Source organism: Schistocerca americana, chromosome 1 (genome assembly GCF_021461395.2).
Source record: "Schistocerca americana isolate TAMUIC-IGC-003095 chromosome 1, iqSchAmer2.1, whole genome shotgun sequence".
Lineage (NCBI taxonomy): Eukaryota > Metazoa > Arthropoda > Insecta > Orthoptera > Acrididae > Schistocerca > Schistocerca americana.
This window is the reverse complement of record NC_060119.1, coordinates 1,151,975,676-1,151,995,242: the sequence shown is the minus strand read 5'-3', so window position 1 is coordinate 1,151,995,242 and position 19,567 is coordinate 1,151,975,676. Positions and strand designations below refer to the sequence as shown.

Below are 19,567 nucleotides of genomic sequence, written 5' to 3'. Positions count from 1 at the left end.
TGCGCCACAAATTCCTCTTCTCCCCAATACTATTCATTAGTTACTTGATCTACCCATCTAATCTTCAACATTCTTCTGTAGCACCACATTTTGAAAGCTTCTATTCTCTTCTTGTCTAAACTATTTATTGTCCATGTTTCACTTCCATACATGGCTACACTCCAAACAAATACTTTTGGAAAAGACTTCCTGACACTTAAACCTATACTCGATGTTAACAAATTTCTCTTCTTCAGAAACGGTTTCAGTATCTCTCAGAAAAGGGTTGATTAAAATCAAAATTTAAATGTTTACAAATAAGAAGAATTTTTTAAAATCTTTATGCTAATATCTGTCAAAAGTGACATGTTTTGTACCTTTTTTACCTTTTTTTTTCTTCACTGTGCATGGCTGTCAACTATTATGGGTTGTCCATAATTGTTATGGATTTATCATCTTAAGTATGGAATTATGGAAAGTTACTAAAAATTAAAAAATACACCTTTTTCAATTTGGTGTTTCATAAAACTGGTAAAGGTACTGTTTATATTTCACTAATCATATGGTAGTAAAATGTTTTATAGATTGCAATGATTTCCTTTCTAAGTAGGTAGAAAATCTGTCTATGAATGATTTCATCAACATGGCATATTAAAGTAAGTTATTTTGAGTGCCAATGAAAATTTTTTGTTCCAAGAGAGTAAGCTCAAATAGTACGAGGGTTGCCCAGAAAGTAATGCACTACATATTTCTTTTTCTCAGCTGAAAACAATGCTATGAGTGCAAAATGTTTTGTATGTATTATCTGAAGTCTCCTGAGCGAGCACACCAAGTTTCTGTTACTTTTGACAGATGGCGTAGCTACGGGACAGTTTCAAATTGGCATCTGTAGGTGATGCATGTTACAAGCAATGTGCCATCATTGAATTTCCACTGCAGAGAAATAAATTGTGGGGAATATTCAAAAATCGCTTGTGTAAAGTCTATGGAAGACCTGCTGTCGACAGAAGTACTGTTAGTCGTTGGGCACGGGGGGGTGAGGTCATCAGAAAGCGGTTTGGTAGAGCTATACGATTTACAGTGGTCGGGGAGACCATCCACAGCTGTCACATCTGACATGTTGCAGAGAGCTGATGTTGTCATTCACGAGGACAGATGCATTATGACTCGGAAGTTGGAAGACATTTTGAGGACGATGAGGAGGTGATTCACACAGTGAAGCACTGGCTCCGCCACCAGGACAAGGATTGGTACCAACAGGGCATACATCCAGGGCCGGCACAAGGCACGTGTGAAAAGTGTGGCCGCACGGGGTGGCACTTTCCAAGGCAAGGCAAATTTGCCCCCCCCCCCTTGGCCACAACAGCTGGACCACAAAACAAAACGTCAAGTCTGACACCTTATCAAACGAAAATCCATACACAGAACATTGCTTCTAAGGGTTTCCTTGCTAGCTTTGAATCTCATTTCTGTTAGACAAAAGTTGTGAAGTTTTTGCAAAGTTCGTATTTCTTTCTATTGTTCGTAATGCCATAGAAATTGCTGCCTGATAATACATTTATCCATATCATCGGTCACATACTTATTGTGAGCTTCTTGCTTCTTCTTGTTCTTCTTCTTCTTGGGCACTAGTTTAACTGTAGCCTCGCTGTACCTCATCATGTGACCTAGTTCCTGGCACGGCCACGTCACCACTTCACCTTTCCAAGCAATTGTTATTGTTGCATTCTCTACAACGAAAACTACAGAATTCGTTTCAGTAGTTGTCGAGGGGGTCAAGATTGGTCAGAAGCACTTTCATTGCGTTTCGTACGAACAGAAGAATTGCTGGGTTCAAATTTCCTGCAACTTGGGATGTAATAGGTAAGTGCTTTTCATATAATGTACAATTAGTGTTGCGATTGCACATTACTCACAAGTTAGAATTTTTCTATTTCAAGACTGCAGAATAGGAAAATTTATTTTTCTTATGATCTGTTACTTCAAAAATTGGCAAGTCGGCAAATAAGCACATGTCGTCCCAATAGCAAGAATGAAAATAAAATGAAGAAAAGTGAAGTGATACAGCGAAGACTAATTTGTTACCCCTTATACCATAATCAGACACGAAAGAAGTGACACATGGAAATTACGACAGATGACGAGTGTCAGTTCTTTGAAATGAACAACCGCAGTGCTGTGAGTTAATCTATTTCGACTAGCATTAGTACCCGTCGATGCCTGGGTGTGTATTTATTGCATTACTATGTTACTGCATCTCCTTACTCTTCCTCTCTCCATAGTCTTCCGCCCCACTCTTCAACCGTTTCACGAGTGTCTGTAGTGAAATTTGGCCTGAAATTCAATTTCACATGGCTCAGTTCTTATGACTTCATCTCCTGAACAGTATATCCTAAACTAATATAATTTTCGTTTATGTGCAGTGGAATATCAGGAAATTGTCTGCGAAGTGTGTTGCAAATAAAGTTAGTACACTGACATCAACAGTTAGTTCCACGTAATCGTTCTTTACAGACTGGATCGAAACATGTCCGACGGTAGAAAAAGACTGTCTGGCAGTGAATATAGGAAAAGACGGGCACTGAAGGAAGACAATGATAAGAAGCCAAAGAGAGAACGATCTAGCAGCGGCGAGGGTGGAAAAATAGATCCTGAAAGTACAGAAACTAGTGGAGCTACTGCAGCTACATCTTTATCTTCAGGACATGACCAGAAAGTTGACGAACACAGTACTGCAACAATTGCATACAGTAGCAATGCTGATGGTGGGCCATCCACAACATATTCAACAGACCCCGCCTGGACTCAAGACCTGCTTTGTGAGGAAAGCTCCGAGATTGAAACATCAGGCAGAACTGAAATTAGGCGACCTGATTCAGAAAATACTGGAGGAACATCAGCCAAGGTGCTCATCACCAGAGAAGGGATTGAAGGCAAGCCTAAACTGGATGACACAATTGACTCAGATCCCGGAAGATGGCCGGAAATTATTAGTGACTGCATTCAAACGACTTTTGTCATGCGAGGTCCTCCCGAGTGCATTAAGGAAGCTGAAGAATGTCCTAAAAATGTGAACAACCGGCGTTTCAGCCCTGTGCACTACAGCTATTCTTTGAAGAATTTACAAGAAGCAGATCGACATTGGTTGGTGTACTCAAAGAGCAAGGATACTGTGTTCTGTTTTTGTTGCAAACTTTTTTTGTCATCTACAGTAAAAATTGTAAAGAACAGTATAAGGGACTGGCGGCAGGTTGCTTCGTATCTCGAAAGTCACGAGAAGTCTACCGATCATTAAAATTCAAATAAAGAGTGGATCACGTTTTCTGAGGGACCGAAAAAGTCACAAACTGTCGACACCCATCATCAAAGGCTTCTGAATGCTGAAAGCGAACATGGGAAAAATGTTCTTGAGCGATTAATGGCAATAATTCATTTCCTGGGTCGGCAATGTCTGCCTTTGAGAGGAAGTACAGGTACACTCTTTCAGCCTGACAACGGAAACTTCTTGAAACTCGAATTATTAAGAAATTTCGACACTGTGATGATGGAGCACCTGCACAGAACATAGCAAGATGAGAACAAGGGTCATCATTATCTTGGAAAAGAAACACAGAATGAAATAATTCATGTTATTGGATCATCTATAACCGACAACATTCTATAAATGATTAAATCTGCAAAGTATTACAGTATAATTATGGACTGCACACCAGATATTTCAAAAGTTGAGCAGATGACAGATGCGGTACATTTCATCCAGGAGACAAGACTCGACGAGGTATACGATGTCCGAATTCGGGAGTATTTCCTGGGATTTCTTCCAGTGCGATTCTTCAAGCTCCACTTTGATGCAGGTCGTACTCAAGTTCTTGGAAGATAAAAAAATCCTATTGTGTAATATAAGAGGGCAAGGATACGACAATAGAGCAAACATGAAAGGAAAGAAGTCTAGTCTCCAGAAAAGAATTTCAGATATGAACAAGAGAGCATTTTATGTACCATGTAGCAGTCACTCACCGAATCTTTTTGTGAACAATGCCGCTATGTCTTCTAAATATGCTGTTTCCATGTTTTCGACAGTGAAGAGCTTGTATGACTTCTTCTCATCCTCCATTCGACGTTGGGATGTCTCGAAGAAGTATCTGCCTAACCTGTCGCTGAAGCCATTGAGCAATACTAGGTGGGAAAGTCGCACCGATGCACTTACTCCCCTGAGGTTTCAAACTGGAGACGTTTATGATGCACTGGTTCAGATATCAGAAGAATTTGATGGCATGACCGCTCACGAAACAACGTCACTTGCGAATCAAATAAAAAATTACACCTTTCTCACTTCTCTAGTAATCTGGTATGACGTTCTGCTTCACATCAGTGTAGTCAGTAAGACCCTCCAGACCAGTGACATAAATGTTTCTGAGGCCATGGAAGTGCTTGAAAAAACGAAAGCATATTTTGAGACCTGCAGAACAGAAGAAAAGTTTATGTCTTTCTTGATGGATTCCAAAGAATTGGCTACAGAATTAGAGCTAGAAGATCTGACGTTACCACGGATAAGCATTTCCCGGCGAAGAAGTAAGAAGCCAATACACTTTACCTATGAAGGAAGGGATGAGACAATAGATGACCCAACGAAATGTTACAAGATTGAATTCTACTATTATCTTTTAGATATAGTAACCACATCTTTGGGTGACAGCTTCAATCATCTGAAATCTCATTGTGATTATTTTGATTTTCTCTACGACATCGGCGAGCTAAGGAATGCACCTCCTGACAGCCTGGACACAAAGTGTAGAAACCTTGCAGCGATTTTGCACTGGAGTTGAGGAAGAACAAAAAGTGCTTTCAACATTGTTGAAACCTGGAATAGATCCAAAAGAGATTCTGAAGTTTATAGGAAGACATAATTTTTGCCCTAATGTTAACATTGCTCTGAGAATTCTCCTAACACTCCCAGTGACAGTTGTGAGTGGAGAGGGGGTTTCTCAAAGCTGAAATTGATAAAGACACACCTTTGATCAACGATGAGCCAAACTCATTTGAATGATCTTGCAACAATATCGAATGAGCATGAACTTGCAGAGGACTTAAATTACACAGATCATGTGAAAGAGTTTGCACAAGCAAAAGCCAGGAAGGTTTGATTTGTCTAGTATTTTTTAAATTTTTATATTATGTTCAGTGTCTTGGTTATTTACTGTGTTGTTTCTTATTTTGTTCAACATTAAAAAATTATTGAAAATATTATTATTCAATCCAAATTATTGTTAAATTGTAAACATATTTTGCTTTCCGTTGAATACATTATCTGTTCACAACCATAGAAAAATGTTTGTTTATGTTAACTGTAAGATCACGCCGCGCGGGATTAGCCGAGCGGCCTAAGGTGCTGCAGTCATGGACTGTGCAGCTGATCCCGTCAGAGGTTCGAGTCCTCCCTCGGGCATGGGTGTGCGTGTTTGTCCGTAGGATAATTTAGGTTAAGTAGTGTGTAAGCTTAGGGACTGATGACCTTAGCAGTTAAGTCCCATAAGATTTCACACACATTTGAACATTTTTGTAAATGCACAAGGCTTATTAAAATTAGCTAGATTTGACTAGCTAGGTTTGACTCCATTTTTGAGCTGGTTCCCAGCAACTGTTTTGTACAAATCTGTAGAGAATGTCACCAATCAATCACAATTTTTGTTTTTATTTTCCAGATCTACATAGATTTTGGGACAGTGTGGCTATTCTCAATGCTTTGAGTTATGTTTACATCTATACCGTCATGCTGAACGTAACTGTCTACATGATGGTTTAGATGTAAGCAAGTATTAAAAGCTTTGAGACTGGCCACTCAGTGGTGAAAGCCTAGGTAGATCTGAAAAGGAAAAACAAAAATTGCGATTGATTGCTGACATTTCCTACAGATTTGTTTAAACAAAATTTCACAAATGTTTGGTAAAAAAATGGGGGGGGGCACAATTTAGCAGCTCGCACGGGGCGGCACTTAGGCTTGCACCAGCCCTGCATACACCCTTGTTTCATGCTGGAGGAAGGCCATAGAAGGGGTTGGAGATTACAAGGAAAATTAAGGTGTGTAGATTAAATGCCATTCTTTTGTGTGTGTAATTCTCATTATGCTCAACAAAGAAAAAAAATGTGGTGCATTACTTTATGGGCAATCCTCCTAGGAATAAAACTGATTTTAACTGAGTGAGGTAACAATTTCATTGCATTCATCTGTAAGCTTTTGCAGTTTTTTAACCAGGTTATGAAACAAGGTGCACAGTTCATCTATTTACCCATACTTAATATCGCATACCACGATGATGCACATTTTTATAGTAATGGCCGTCTCCTTTAACATTTTGCAAATTGTGCCAAGAGTAAATTATTAAAAACTGATGAAAATTTTTGGGAATTTTGTGACATTATCTGTGTTTGGTAGTTTTGTCATTTCAGAATTCAAAAACATTGAGTATATTGTGTGAACTCCTAAGGATTCTTTTATTTGTTTTGTCAAAAATGCAAAAATTAGAGTTTTTCTGTTCCTTCAGTAGTGTATATTGATTTTGCAGCATTTTAAAATTACAGACAACGTTTCTGAAGCATTGTTGATGTTTACTAAACTAATTTTTAGCCTTTCCCACTCAACTTGATTTTTTCATTTAAAATTGCTTTCACTCCTGGAAAAATCTTCTTTATTTATTTTCGGAAAGTGTCTGGAATACAGAATTTGAATACCTAAACCATGCTTCCAATTTTTAAAATTTTCCAGGGGAGGGCTTCCAGACCAGCATCCACATTTGCTATGTTATTACTGACAGTCTCTTCTCAATGTTGCTAGCTATGACTTTGTAAGGGCAATATCAAATTCCAATGTACTACTCTAATACTGATAGTAAATGCACGACTTCTGATGTGGTTTGGCCACTATTTACTTGTAATTACATAAGTATTGTACAATTTATGGCCTTTCTACTGTTATTAATAAAAAAATTTAATTACAGGAGAAGTAATATGTTCACAATAAGTTAAAAAATAGAATGTGTGTGAGAAAAGTATGAGCCTAATTTATGTACCAAAGATAAAAAAAATAAATAAAAATGGAATTTGTCTCCTTCAAAGTAGTTCTCTTTGGCAGCTATATATTGACGGAGTTGTTATTGCCAGTCTTTGTAGCAACGCTGAAAGGCCTAAACTGGTAGGGCCTTTAACATGTCAGTCACGCTCTCTTGAATGTTCTCCAGAGCCCCAAATGGTGTTCTTTTAAGAAATTTTTCAGTTTTGGGAAAAGAAAAAAGCCACAAGTACTCAGATCAGGTCAATGAAGTGGTAGTGAAATAGTAGAAATGCCTTTCTAGATAAGAAATCCCATGATGTAAATGACCTTGTGACATGGGTGTTATCATTGTGGAGTGTCCACTTGTCTGCAATATCCAGTCTCACTCAATTCACTCTTTTCCTGAGCATTTCAAGGACATCTTCGTAAAACATTTGGGTGATAGTTCGTCCCTGAGAAACAATTTCCTTGTGCACAATACCTCTGTTGTCAAAAAAATAAATCAGCACTGTACTGATGTGTCATTTGCTCATTCAGGCTTTTTTTGGTCGAGGAGATGTCTCAGTGTGCCACTCCTCACTTTGCCACATTGTCCACACTCATAGTCAAAAATCTAGGATTCATCAACTGAACCATTTGTGGTCATTAGCAATCCTCTCAGGAAGATCAATGCACATATTTTGTCAGATGTCCTTCCACTCAGTTGTGAGGTTTTTCGGCACCATTTCGGCACAAAACTTTTGCATGTGCAAATATTTTCTCAAAACTTGACGTACGGTGAAAGTGTTTAACAGGTCACCCATCTCCCTTATTATTAAACATTGGTCTGATCTCACAAGAACATGTACACATACAACATTTTTGTTGATTTTTGAAGTTGAAGGTCTCCCACAGCGAAGCTTATCTTCAGTGTGATCTGGGCCTCCCAAAAATGATTTGTGCCAGTGAAAAACTTGTGCTCTTGATAAGAAATGTTCCCCATAGGCCTGTTTCAACTTTTCCAATGCCCGACACGTGGATTCCCCAAGTTTAACATGAAACTTGATGGCATAATGTTGCTCTAAAGTCTGCTTTCCATTTTCATAGCACACAACAAAAACACAACTTCGCTGTTGGCTCACACAAAAAACACGTGGTGGTTGTATGGAAGTGAAACTCTGACTAAGCATGTGGAAGGGATGAAAAAACCTGTCTACACAATCAGAACAACACAGTGTTGCCAGATTGCTCATGGTGTTATCAGTCTCATAACCTTTCTCACAAACCTCCTAAGTACATAATTGCGTAGAAAATTGCACTGGAGTAATTAGCACCTTTAATTCTTTGATTTTTCTTAAAAAAATTATGTTGCTGAAGCACTTCTTCTTTTATCAGCTCTAGACTGGAAAGCATCTGCATCTTGTTTCTGATTCTGAACTTCTTTCTGGACCTGAAGAGCACCTCTCAAAATGGCCTGGGCAAGTGTTGATTCTTGAAAGTCTTTCTTCTGTAAGGCAACCATAAGTCTTCTTTAGCTTCAGAGACCAGCTTATTACCTGCCATACGTTTTCCGGTTCCTGTTGTCCTTTTTATTTAAGTATTTCTTCACACGATGAATCCTTCATTTTCCACACTGGAAATTTTTGTTGCATTTGTTCTTCTTCTCACGCTCTTTTTTCCTCTTCATTAGTTGTTTTTGCTTTTCTTCCTTCTGTCTTCTTCTATGTGGTTATGGGATTTCTCATTCGCACACTGCTCCAAAGAAAGCACCTCTTTTGTCGTAGGGACTTTTGCTGGTTTGTTGTCACACAGTTTCACTGTGTTTTTTTACTATAATTGATTTACAAGTTTTTTCTGAGAGTGATGCCCAGTCCTCTGTAAGATATCTACTTGGCACAGAAAGACTCCATTTAACTTCAGCATTCCTGTGAGAGAGAGCACTCCCAAGCATTAATAGTTTATGCAAAGAAAGGTTTGTAGAATCTAACGGGCTTTTAAGTTTACCAGCAATATACTCAGATGTTGATTTACCAATGAAAAAGTCTATACATGATGGCTCACAATTTTATTCTGAGCTGCTAACTAATAGCCAACCACAGTTTCTTATGCCTTTGCACCAGCAATTTTTGTTGTTTCATCAAAACATAGCGAATAATATGCATTATGCATGTCATCCAGCAGCTGCTTTTAAAATAATGTTCTAGGGGTTCAGTAAGAATGTATGGAATTTAATGCAATTTATTTTTCTCCAGGAAACAATTTACTCTTTTACACACACACACACACACACACACACACACACACACACACACACAAAGAAAAAAAACCACAATACACATTGCTATCAAGCTGTGTAATTCACCTCAGTATGCAGAATAAGTGAGTAGAAAGACTTCTAACAAGAAAAACTACGGGTAACAAAAGTGACTAGCTGGCAGCACTGTATTTTATTATTTATGTCATCTTCACTTTTTCTGTCTGATGATGTCATAACCCCCAGATACTTAAAAGTCTTACATTCTTTTATCTTGCTGGCTCCTGCCCCCAGATCCTCAAATCTTAAGGTAAGTGGTTTTTGTCATGCTGATTGTGATGTTCTGTTCACGGCAGCCAGAGACAGTAGTTACGTCTGTGAGAGCTCCATTTGTGTGCGTACATTGCCTTTTTGGAAGAAGGCCAAATCTTACATGTTTAGTACTCTTTAGCTTGTCTGTGACCCAAATCTGCTCTGTGGTGAGTAGCAGTCTATCCTTCTAATAATATTATCACTTTTCATCCTGAATCTTAAACTGTTTAATAACTGTGATGTCCTGTCTTTATGTTCCTCTTTTAAGTTCCAAAGAATGTATTCATTATCATCCTTGTCTCTTGTTACAATGTCCTGGTCATCAGCAAAGAGGAGTGTGTACATGATTTCATCCCTCAATCCCCCACAGGGATTTCCATGCCTTCACATCTGCTCCTCTAGACTTTAAGTGCTTCCTAGATCTCTAGATCTAGATACTTGTCGGCTGCCCCATGTAGCTTTTAAACAGCATCGGTGCTATAGCACACATGTGGCAAATCCTTTTGTAACAGTAAACTCCAGTGATGCTGAATTTTGTAGTCTGACAGCCCTCACACAGTCTATATGGAACTGTTTAGTTGCATTGATGTAAGTAGTTGACTCACCACTAGTCTTCATACTTGCCCACATATTGTTTTACAGGCCTTCTCCAAGTCCACAAAGATTAAAACTTGGTATGTTTGCTGGTAAATGTATTCTTGATGTAGATTGCCAAAATACATACAAACAAATGAACAACACTGCCTGAACATGCCATGAAGGCCCAATGGTACCAACCGGCCACTTTGTTGTCCTCAGCCCTTAGGCGTCACCAGATGCAGATACGGGGGGGAGGGGGGGGGGGCCAAGTGGTCAGCACACTGCTCTCTTGGCCACTGTCAGTTTTTGTAACCAGTGTCACTGCTTCTCAATCGAGCAGCTCCTCTGTTGGTCTCCCAAGGGCTGATGCACCCTGCTTGCCAATAGCACTCAGCAGACCTGGATGGTGACCCATCCAAGTGCTAGCTAAGCCCGACAGCACTTGACTTTGCTGATCTATTGGGAACCGTAATTACCACTGAGGCAAGGCCGTTGGCTGCCTAAATACATATACCTGTTGAAACATCAAGCTATCCTTAAAAATGAAATTTTTGCAGAAACTCAACAGAAATAAAACGTTTCATTACAACTTTTCAGGCTGACAAGGAAATATATGGGACCATGAAACTGACAAAGTGTGCCCCTTAGCAATAGTATAAGCAGTAAAATGCAGTGTGAAGTACATGACAGAGGAAAATATGCCAGAGCAAGACAATAATATTTTTTAGAATGAATTCTTACCTCCTTTTGGCAAGCAGCTACATGTGCAATGTTGTGGTAGTTCTCCAGAGGTGGCAAATTAGGTATGGGCTCATAAACTACGTCACCAACATCCTGAACGTTCAAATCTGTGAAAATTTTAAAGGAAACCTTCTCTTAAATATATTTACACATGAATACAAAATCCATGCAAAACAAATGAAATGTTCAACATTAAAGAAAGACACTCATCGATATGATCAGACTGTTCAGCAGAGAAAATTGCCATCAATTGAAGAGAAACTAGCACTGCATACAGGTTGTTCCCTTGTTTTTGGGACAAAAAAATTCTGTTTCAGCAACTAATTAGGAGAATGGAGGAAAAGAGTTACTGTTTGTGATAGTGAAAAAGAAAAGTAATTTATAAAAAAGTATTAGAGCATTAATTAAATAAAAGACACTACTGACAAGACTGACACTCATATGAAAAGGAAAAGTATGGAGCTGCTATAGGAAATATGGACCACTCCCAAAACTAATGACAAATGAGAAAAAGAAGTTGGGAAATATGAGAAATAATATCATGGCCCCACACCTTTTTAGCACTTCCAACTTCTCTGAAACCTCTGACAAGTGCCATTGACAGTAGTGGCATGCCAGAAAACTCACTTGCAATTTAAAAAGTGCTTTAAATTGCCCTCATATTTAGCAGCATTCAGTCCCAGAAAACACTTGCCACTGATGTTCAGATTGTGGCACTGGTGCAATCCTTTCCAATAAATATGCTGGTGGCACAAAACAGTCCATTGTATTCGTGGCACAGCAAAATTATTTACAAATCGTAAAAGGGATGTTGGCTTTCATATATGATGTCATAAAGTTTCACACGTCTTCATGGTACTAGGTTTCTCTTCATCACTGATCACAACCCCCCCCCCCCCCCCCCCCCCCGTTTTACTATTCGGTCCCTACTCAAAACTTTGTGACAAGATGGTGCAGAGGCTGAAATGGTGCGCACTGTTGATTAATGACTAACTAGACCACACAGCATGGAAACACAGATGCTCTTTCCGGAGAGTTGGCTGTAACACCTGCCATGTTTTTCATTATGACACAGGCTTAAGACAACTGATGGTGTCTTATTGTTAGCCACAGATAAATATGAATGGTGGGTGGTAATTCCATTCTTGCTCCACCTCCACATACTACAGCTCATCTACACTGCAGATAGGGGAATGTGCAAACTGAAGGCAACAGAGCAGCGATATGTGCGCTAGCCGGGTGTTGACACCACCACAAATGTTATGTTTCAGAACTGCCAGGCCTTTGCCCAATGAATCAGCCCCTGTACAGCATTCCAACCCTTGGCATGCCCTGACCACTCCCAGCTTAGAGTGCATACTGATTTTGCCAGGCCATTCTGAGAAGCAACATGGTTCATAAAAGGCTTTCACCACCACTGCAACTATCATCCATGCCTTCTCCATATTTGCAATATAGGGGGCACACAATGGTTTCTGACAATGGCTCTTAAATCAAAACATCTCCATTTTATAAATGGAATGGTACTGAAAATGTGCCGTATAGCTCGCTTGCAGCTTAAAAACTGCCTTAGGTTGACCCTATGTTTAGCAGCGTACAAACTCTGGGACCGTCTGTTTGTTCCCAGTTTCTGTGCCAGCACCTGTGCCAGTGATCACTAACTGTGCTCTACCTATGCTGAGTAGGATAAGAAAGAATACACACAGCCCACCTAAACGTACAAGTCAGTGAGAGGGAGGAAATATAATAGTTAAAAGAAACAGGAAAATGAAACACTGGAAGGCACTCAAAAGACTGCACATCTGACCTGACTCCCTCAGCATCCAATTTGGAAGCCGAGCAGGCAGTCATCAACTCCAAAGTGCAAAATGTGCAAGATTATGATGCCAGCCAACACCAGGTTAGCAGTCACCAGCTTCCTTGCAAAATACCGATGCATCCCACACATAGACATAGTCTGGCCAAAATTTTACACAGGCACAGACTGCACCCCTCTTTCAGGAGCTGCGCCCAACTCAGCAAGCCCCACTAAGGACACACACACAGCCTTACTTGAGATCCTGTGTATAGACCCACACTTTTGGCAATAACCCACGGCTTTGCAGCTAGCAAATGTTTTAAGTTGCAGCCATCGAAGAGCACATAGTCTGGCATCGTAATAAGTTTGGGCTGCAATGATATGTAGCCTCCTACTCCCCCTTGGCAGACAATGGGCCACGCCTCATGCAACCACAACAGTGACAAGCCTTCCCAAGATCCTACCTACCACATCTCCAACCTCTGCCAACATTTTAGGTGCCAACGTTGGTTGACAATGATTAGTAATTGAAATCGATCGAGGTGGAACTGCTTGTAGTTCCAAAGCCATTTCTGGTTCCCACGAACATCAGAGACAACCCCCTCATCAAACATTTGACAAAGGTTGAGCATTCTCGGACTGAGGTGCCCTCAGAGGCTGAACTGTTGCACCAATCTGAACCATGGCCGACACTCAATTCTTTGTAGCCAGTACCAAGCAGTGCCCCAGAAACTGTTTATTAGCCAGTACTTCCACAGGCAGTGCTGGCATCTGTGATGAGGAAATACCACAGAAGCCCTGGGCAGGGATTTCGACACCTCTCTCCCCCCTTCCTAAATGAAGTCGGCAGCATCTAGGCCACCTCTGGCCCTACGTGGCAATTCAAGGGGGGAGGGGTTTAATACCTGACAGTGATTTGGATTCCTGGTCCAGCCCAAGTATTCATATAGAGGCAAGGTCAGGGATAATCTGGGTTTATATCACAGCCACAGCGTGCTCCTGTGCAGGGCACCACTACTGCAGTAGGGGTATCATGTGGGTCTATCCACTGACGTGTCAGAGTCTATAAATACCACAGGCCCACACTTGTCCAGCAATACTCTCTATTCTCTGAAGACATCAATGCATGAAACTGATAGTAGAGTGATTGAGTTTGCCTGCATTTACATTTTCCATTCAGGTCACTCCCTGGACCATTTGCACACTTACTACAACTTTTGCTATGCTCTGTATGTTGATCCTGGTTAGCCATTCATTTAGTGAACTCTGCTGTCATTGACCACAGGGACCACCAGTCTGTTCTCAGACTCCACAACAGCACCTATAAACTGTGTTCCACCTAAGCTGAGGATGATAGAAAAGAATACTCACAGGCCATTTAAAAAGCACAATTTGGTGAGGTGGAGGCAAGATAATAGTTAAAAGAAACAGGAAAATGAAAAATGGAAGGCAATTGGAGGACTGATCATATACAAGATGAGTGGGTGGTTTAAAAAAGGGAGGAAGGGACCAAACTACGAGGTCATTGGTTCCTTGTTCATAATAAAACAATGCCACAAGTGTGAGAATAAAACAGATGAGACATATAACACAAAACAGAAATAAAGGAAAAACCACAAGAATGAAGGAAAGGCAACGAACACTAAAAGGAACAAAAGAGGACAATAAAACAACAGAGAGATGCTAGAAACAAAAGAGAGTAAAACAAGAAAGAGAGTAAAACAAGAAAGCAGATTACAGTGGCTGGCCAACCACGAAAATAAAGAGGAAAAGCCAGCCACTTTGCAACACATTAAAACCTCCACCCTAAAAGCACTAGGGTGGAGGACACAGAGGGACAAAGGACATGCGCTAAAACTTAGATCGAATGATAAAACCCACCCTCATGAATAAAACGTAAAACTAAATCAGCCAATGAGGCGTTGTCAGATAAAATTAGTGGCAACGAGTCCGGTAACTGAAGATTTCTTCGCAGGGCAGTTAAAGTGGGACAGTGCACCAGAATATGGGCCACTGCAACCAGGTGACACACCGACACTGAGGTGGGTCTTCAAGGCACAAGAGGTAACCTTGGGTCACCCAAGCGTGGCCAATGCGGAGCCGGCAGAGGACAACTGAGACCCTGCAAGAGGCCCGCATGGAAGACTTCCACACATTCATTGTCTCCTTAATGACACACAGTTTTTTGTGCGTACTGTTATGCCATTCCGTCTCCCAAAGCCAAAAAACCCTGTAGTGGAAGTCAGAACGCAGGTCAGGTTCAGAGATGCCCATCTCCAGAAGCAGTTTACGCATAGCCTGTTTGGCCAGCCTGTTGGCAAGTTAATTGCCTGGGATGCCCATGTGTCCTGGGGTCCACACAAACACCACTGAACGACAGGACCGGTCCAGGGCAAAGATGGACTCTTGGATGGATGCCACCAAAGGATGGCGAGGGTAGCACTGGTCGACGATAGCTTGTAGGCTGCTCAAGGACTCAGTACACAGAAGAAACGATTCTGCTGGGCATTAACAGGTATACTGAAGTGCACGAGATATGGCCACCAGCTCTGCAGTGAATACACTGCAAGCCATCGGGCAAGGAATGCTGTTCAATACGGCCTCCGTGGACAAAGGCGAAGCCAACTACCATTAGCCATCGAACAGTCGGTGTAAACCACTTCAGAGCCCTGGAACTCTTCAAGAATTGAGAGGAAGCGACAGTGGAGAGCCGCAGGGTTAACAGAGTCCTTAGGGCCACACAAAAGTTCCAGGCAATGATTCGACCTACAGCTACACCACAGAGGTGTACATGAATGGACCTCGAGGACAGGTGGTGAAGGGAAGGACTCTAGTTCAGACGGAAGCGAACGTACGTGAACCGTAATCGTTAGCTCTGTCTATGTGGGAGGTGAAACTGCAATGGTTGGTAAAAGAAGACGGTAATTAGGATGTTCAAGAGAGCTATGAATGTGTGCAACGTAACTCGCGAACAGTTGTGTACGACTTATCCTCAATGGGGAGACTCCAGCCTCCACCAGTACGCTTGTCACCAGATTCGTCCTAAAAGCTCCTGTTGCTAGTCGAACTCCACAATGGTGCAATGAGTCAAGTAAATGCATTGCTGAGGGCGCCGCCAAACCATAAATCAGACTCCCATAGTCAAGGTGGGATTGAACAAGGGCTTCGTAGAGCTGCAGCAGCGTGGAGCGATCTGCACCCCAGTTGGTGTTGCTCAGGCAGTGAAGGGCATCGAGGTGCTGCCAACACTTCCATTTAAGCTGACGATGATGATGTTGCTAGACCGTTAATGGCCACTAAATATAGAGAGACACTCAATACAGAGCCCTGCGGGACTCTATTCTCCTGGATATGGATAGAACTATGAGAGGCACCAACTCGAACATGGAAAGTGCGGAGCGACAGGAATTTTAGGATAAAAATTGGGAACGGGCCCCGGAGACCCCACTCATACAATGTGGCAAGGATATGATGTCACCAGCTCGTATCATATGCTTTTTGTAAATCAAAAAAGACCGCAACCAGGTGTTGGCATCTGGAAAAGGCTGTTAAGATGGCACACTCAAGGGACACAAGATTATCAGTGGTGGAGCGACCCTGATGGAAGCCGCTCTGACATCGAGCCAGTTGGCCACGTGACTCCAGGACCCAACCCAACCCAACCCAACCGCCGACGCATCATATGTTCCAGCAGCTTACAAAAAACATTGGCGAGGCTGATGGGCTGATAGCTATCCACATCAAGTGGGCTTTTACCAGGTTTGAGCACCGGAATGATGGTGCTCTCCCGCCATTGCGATGGAAAGACACCATCGCACCAGATCCGGTTGAAGATGATGAGGATATGTTGCTTGTAGTTAGATTAGAGATTTTTAATCATCTGGTTCTGGAGCTGTGTCAGGGCAATGTGCAAGGGCACTGAGGAGCTCTCATTCTGTAACGCCCATTACAGGATTCACTGTGGCATGTAGTGAATGAGAGGACTTTCCCTTCCAGTCGCCGTTTGAGAGTGCGAAAGTCTGGGGGCTAATTCTCCGATGCAGAGGCTCAAGCAAAGTGCTCAGCAAAGTCCTCGGCAATCGCGTTTGCTTCAGTAGATAACACCAGGGACACTTGGTGGGGTCTGGCACCCAATGGTCGAGACACATCTCTCAACAATCCTGCTTTCGTCGTTTGATAAGCTGGCAAACGCAGGCACAGAGCCGTTTAAAGGCTACGAGGTGCTCTAGGGAAGGGCGCCCCTTATGCTTCTGTAGAGCTCGCCAACGCTCCTTAATTGCTTCAGCTACTTCCGGCAACCACCAAGGAACTGCCTTACACCGGGGCACCCTAAAAAGCAACGTGTTGCGTTTTCTGCCACAGAAACAATTGTTGTAGTCACTCGCTCAACCATCATATTGATGTTACCATGTGGGGGAGAGTCAATGGTGACAGCAGAGGTGAAAATTTCCCAGTCCGCCTTGTTTAAAGCCCATCTAGGCAGGTGACTGTGGGCCTGATGCCGGGGCAGTTACAGGAAGATGGGGAAGTGGTCACTACCACACAGGTCGTCATGCACTCTCCAGTGGATAGATGGGAGAAGTCTTGGGCTGCAAACTGATAAATCAATGGCCGAGTAACTACCATGAGCCACACTGAAATGTGGGGCGGCCCCAGTATTTAAGAGGCTGAGGTTGAACTGAGACAGTAAAGTTTCAACATTTCTGCCTTGGCCAGTAAGCACAGTGCCACCCCACAAGGGATTATGGGCATTAAAATCTCCCAAAAGTAGGAAAGGTTTAGGGAGTTGATCAATCAGTGCAGCTAATACAGTCAGGGGTACTGCACCAACTGGAGGAAGATATACATTGCAGACAGTTATTTCCTGTGTCATCCTTATTCTGACAGCCACAGCTTCAAGAGGGGTTTGAAGGGGGCACACATCACTACAGACTGAGTTTAGGACATAAACGCAAACTCCACCTGACACTCGATTATCGTCGCTACGGTTCCTGTAATATCCCTTATAGCCGAGGAGGGCAGGGGTCTGCATTACCAGGAACCAGGTTTCCTGGAGGGCAATGCTGGTAGCAGGTGTAAAGCTTAACAGTTGCCAAAGCTCAGCCAGGCGGTGGAAAAAACCACCGTAATTCCACTGGAGGATGACGTCATTGTGAGACTGGGAAGGCATGGAACTTTCAATGAGGCAGTTTACGCCACAGAGTCACCTGCTACCACCGACTTATTGCCTGAGCAGTCTATAACCATTGTGTCTGAGGGTCTGGCGAGATCTAGGTACTCAGTGGACGCCAGCATCTCCAACCCATACTCAGGTGCTGAGCTTGTAGGTAGCAGTGGTGTGGGTGCCACCGCAATTTCCTTGGTCTTAGGGGTCTTCTTTTTGGATTTCTCTTGCTGCTCCTTGGGTTTCCCTGGCTGGGAGGACTTCAGTGGCTCTGTCTCTGGGAATTAGGATGAGCGTAAAGCCCTACAACCAGCTGCTTTTGGGCTCTTCAGCCAATGGTGGGTGTCATCTTTCCCACTAGTAGAAACCGCGGAAGGGAGTGACCAAAGGGACCCCCTCCTAGCGAGAGAAGCGGAAAAAGACTTACACTTCTCCAGCTTAGAATTGGGGATGGATGTCCCCGATGGTTGCAGAGGGGGGGTGGGGGGTGTTCCCGAAGTAGGAGGTGCAGGAGGAGCAACATGGAGGGAAATGCCCCCCACCATCAAGGGGGTAGGTTTAGTTTTCCGGCACTGAGAGGTGAGTGGGGTTGGCGGAGCTGATGGTGCCAGAACTGTTGTAGTGGTGGCATAAGACGATGTCATACATACAGGAGGCAGGCATTCAAATTTTCTCTTAGCCTCTGTGTAGGTCAGTCAGTCCAGGGTCTTGTACTCCATAATTTTCCTTTCTTTCTGGAGAATCTTGCAGTCTGCCGAGCAAGGTGAATGGTGCTTTTCGCAGCTGACGCACACGAGAGGCAGGGCACGTGGAATATTGGGATGTGATGGGCGTCCGCAATCTCGACATGTGATGCTGGAAGTACAGCGGGAAGACATATGGCTGAACTTCCAGCATTTAAAGCACCGCATTGTGGGAGAGATACAGGGCTTTACTTCACAGCGGTAGACCATCGCCTTGACCTTCTCAGGCAATGTATCACCCTCAAAGGCCAAGATGAAGGCACCGGTGGCAACCTGATTATCCCTCGAACCCCGGTGGACACGGACAAAATGTACATCTCGCCACTCTAAATTGGCGCACAGCTCATCGTCAGACTGCAAAGAAGGTCCCTGTGAAATATGATACCCTGGACCATATTTAAGCTCTTATGGGGCATGAAAGTTACAGAAACATCCCTCAGCTTGTCACAAGCGAGTAACGCCCGTGACTGGGCAGAGGATGCTGTTTTGATCAAAACTGACCCAGATCTCATTTTTGACAACCCCTCCACCTCCCCAAACTCATCCTCTAAATGCTCGACAAAAAACTGAAACTTTATTGTCATGAAAGATTTCCCATTAGCTCTCGAATATACAAGGTATCGGTGCGAATAAGATCCGGTGCCACCCTTAGCCTGACGTTCCTCCCATGGTGTGGCCAGGGAGGGGAACGATTTGGGTCATACTTCTGTGCGTTGAATTGAGCTCGTGAATGCTTAAGACTGCTTGTGTTTCACCACCAGCAAGTGATGATGGACTACGCTTCATCGCGTGTCATCCGCCCTGATGCACCCACTCCTACCAGGGGACCTCCCCAAGGGTGCCACCCAGCCACAGCAAAGGCCGCCTGGCAGGATGGCCATTGCCGGGAGTCCCGATGCCCTAGGGGCATTTACCCCTTGGCATATGTGGGGAGTTAATGGCACAGGCATCAGCAGAGCGTTCCCTGTGT

General features: G+C 42.9%; 1 protein-coding gene across 1 annotated transcript in view; it reads right to left on the bottom strand.

The window, feature by feature from the left end:
- LOC124551430 (arginase, hepatic) overlaps positions 1-19,567 on the bottom strand; it is a 69,605-nt gene that overhangs the window by 37,300 nt on the left and 12,738 nt on the right. Inside the window, exon 3 of the mRNA XM_047126440.1 lies at positions 10,893-10,999. Coding sequence (XP_046982396.1) covers positions 10,893-10,999 — 107 coding nt within the window. The remainder of the gene's footprint in view (positions 1-10,892; positions 11,000-19,567) is intronic.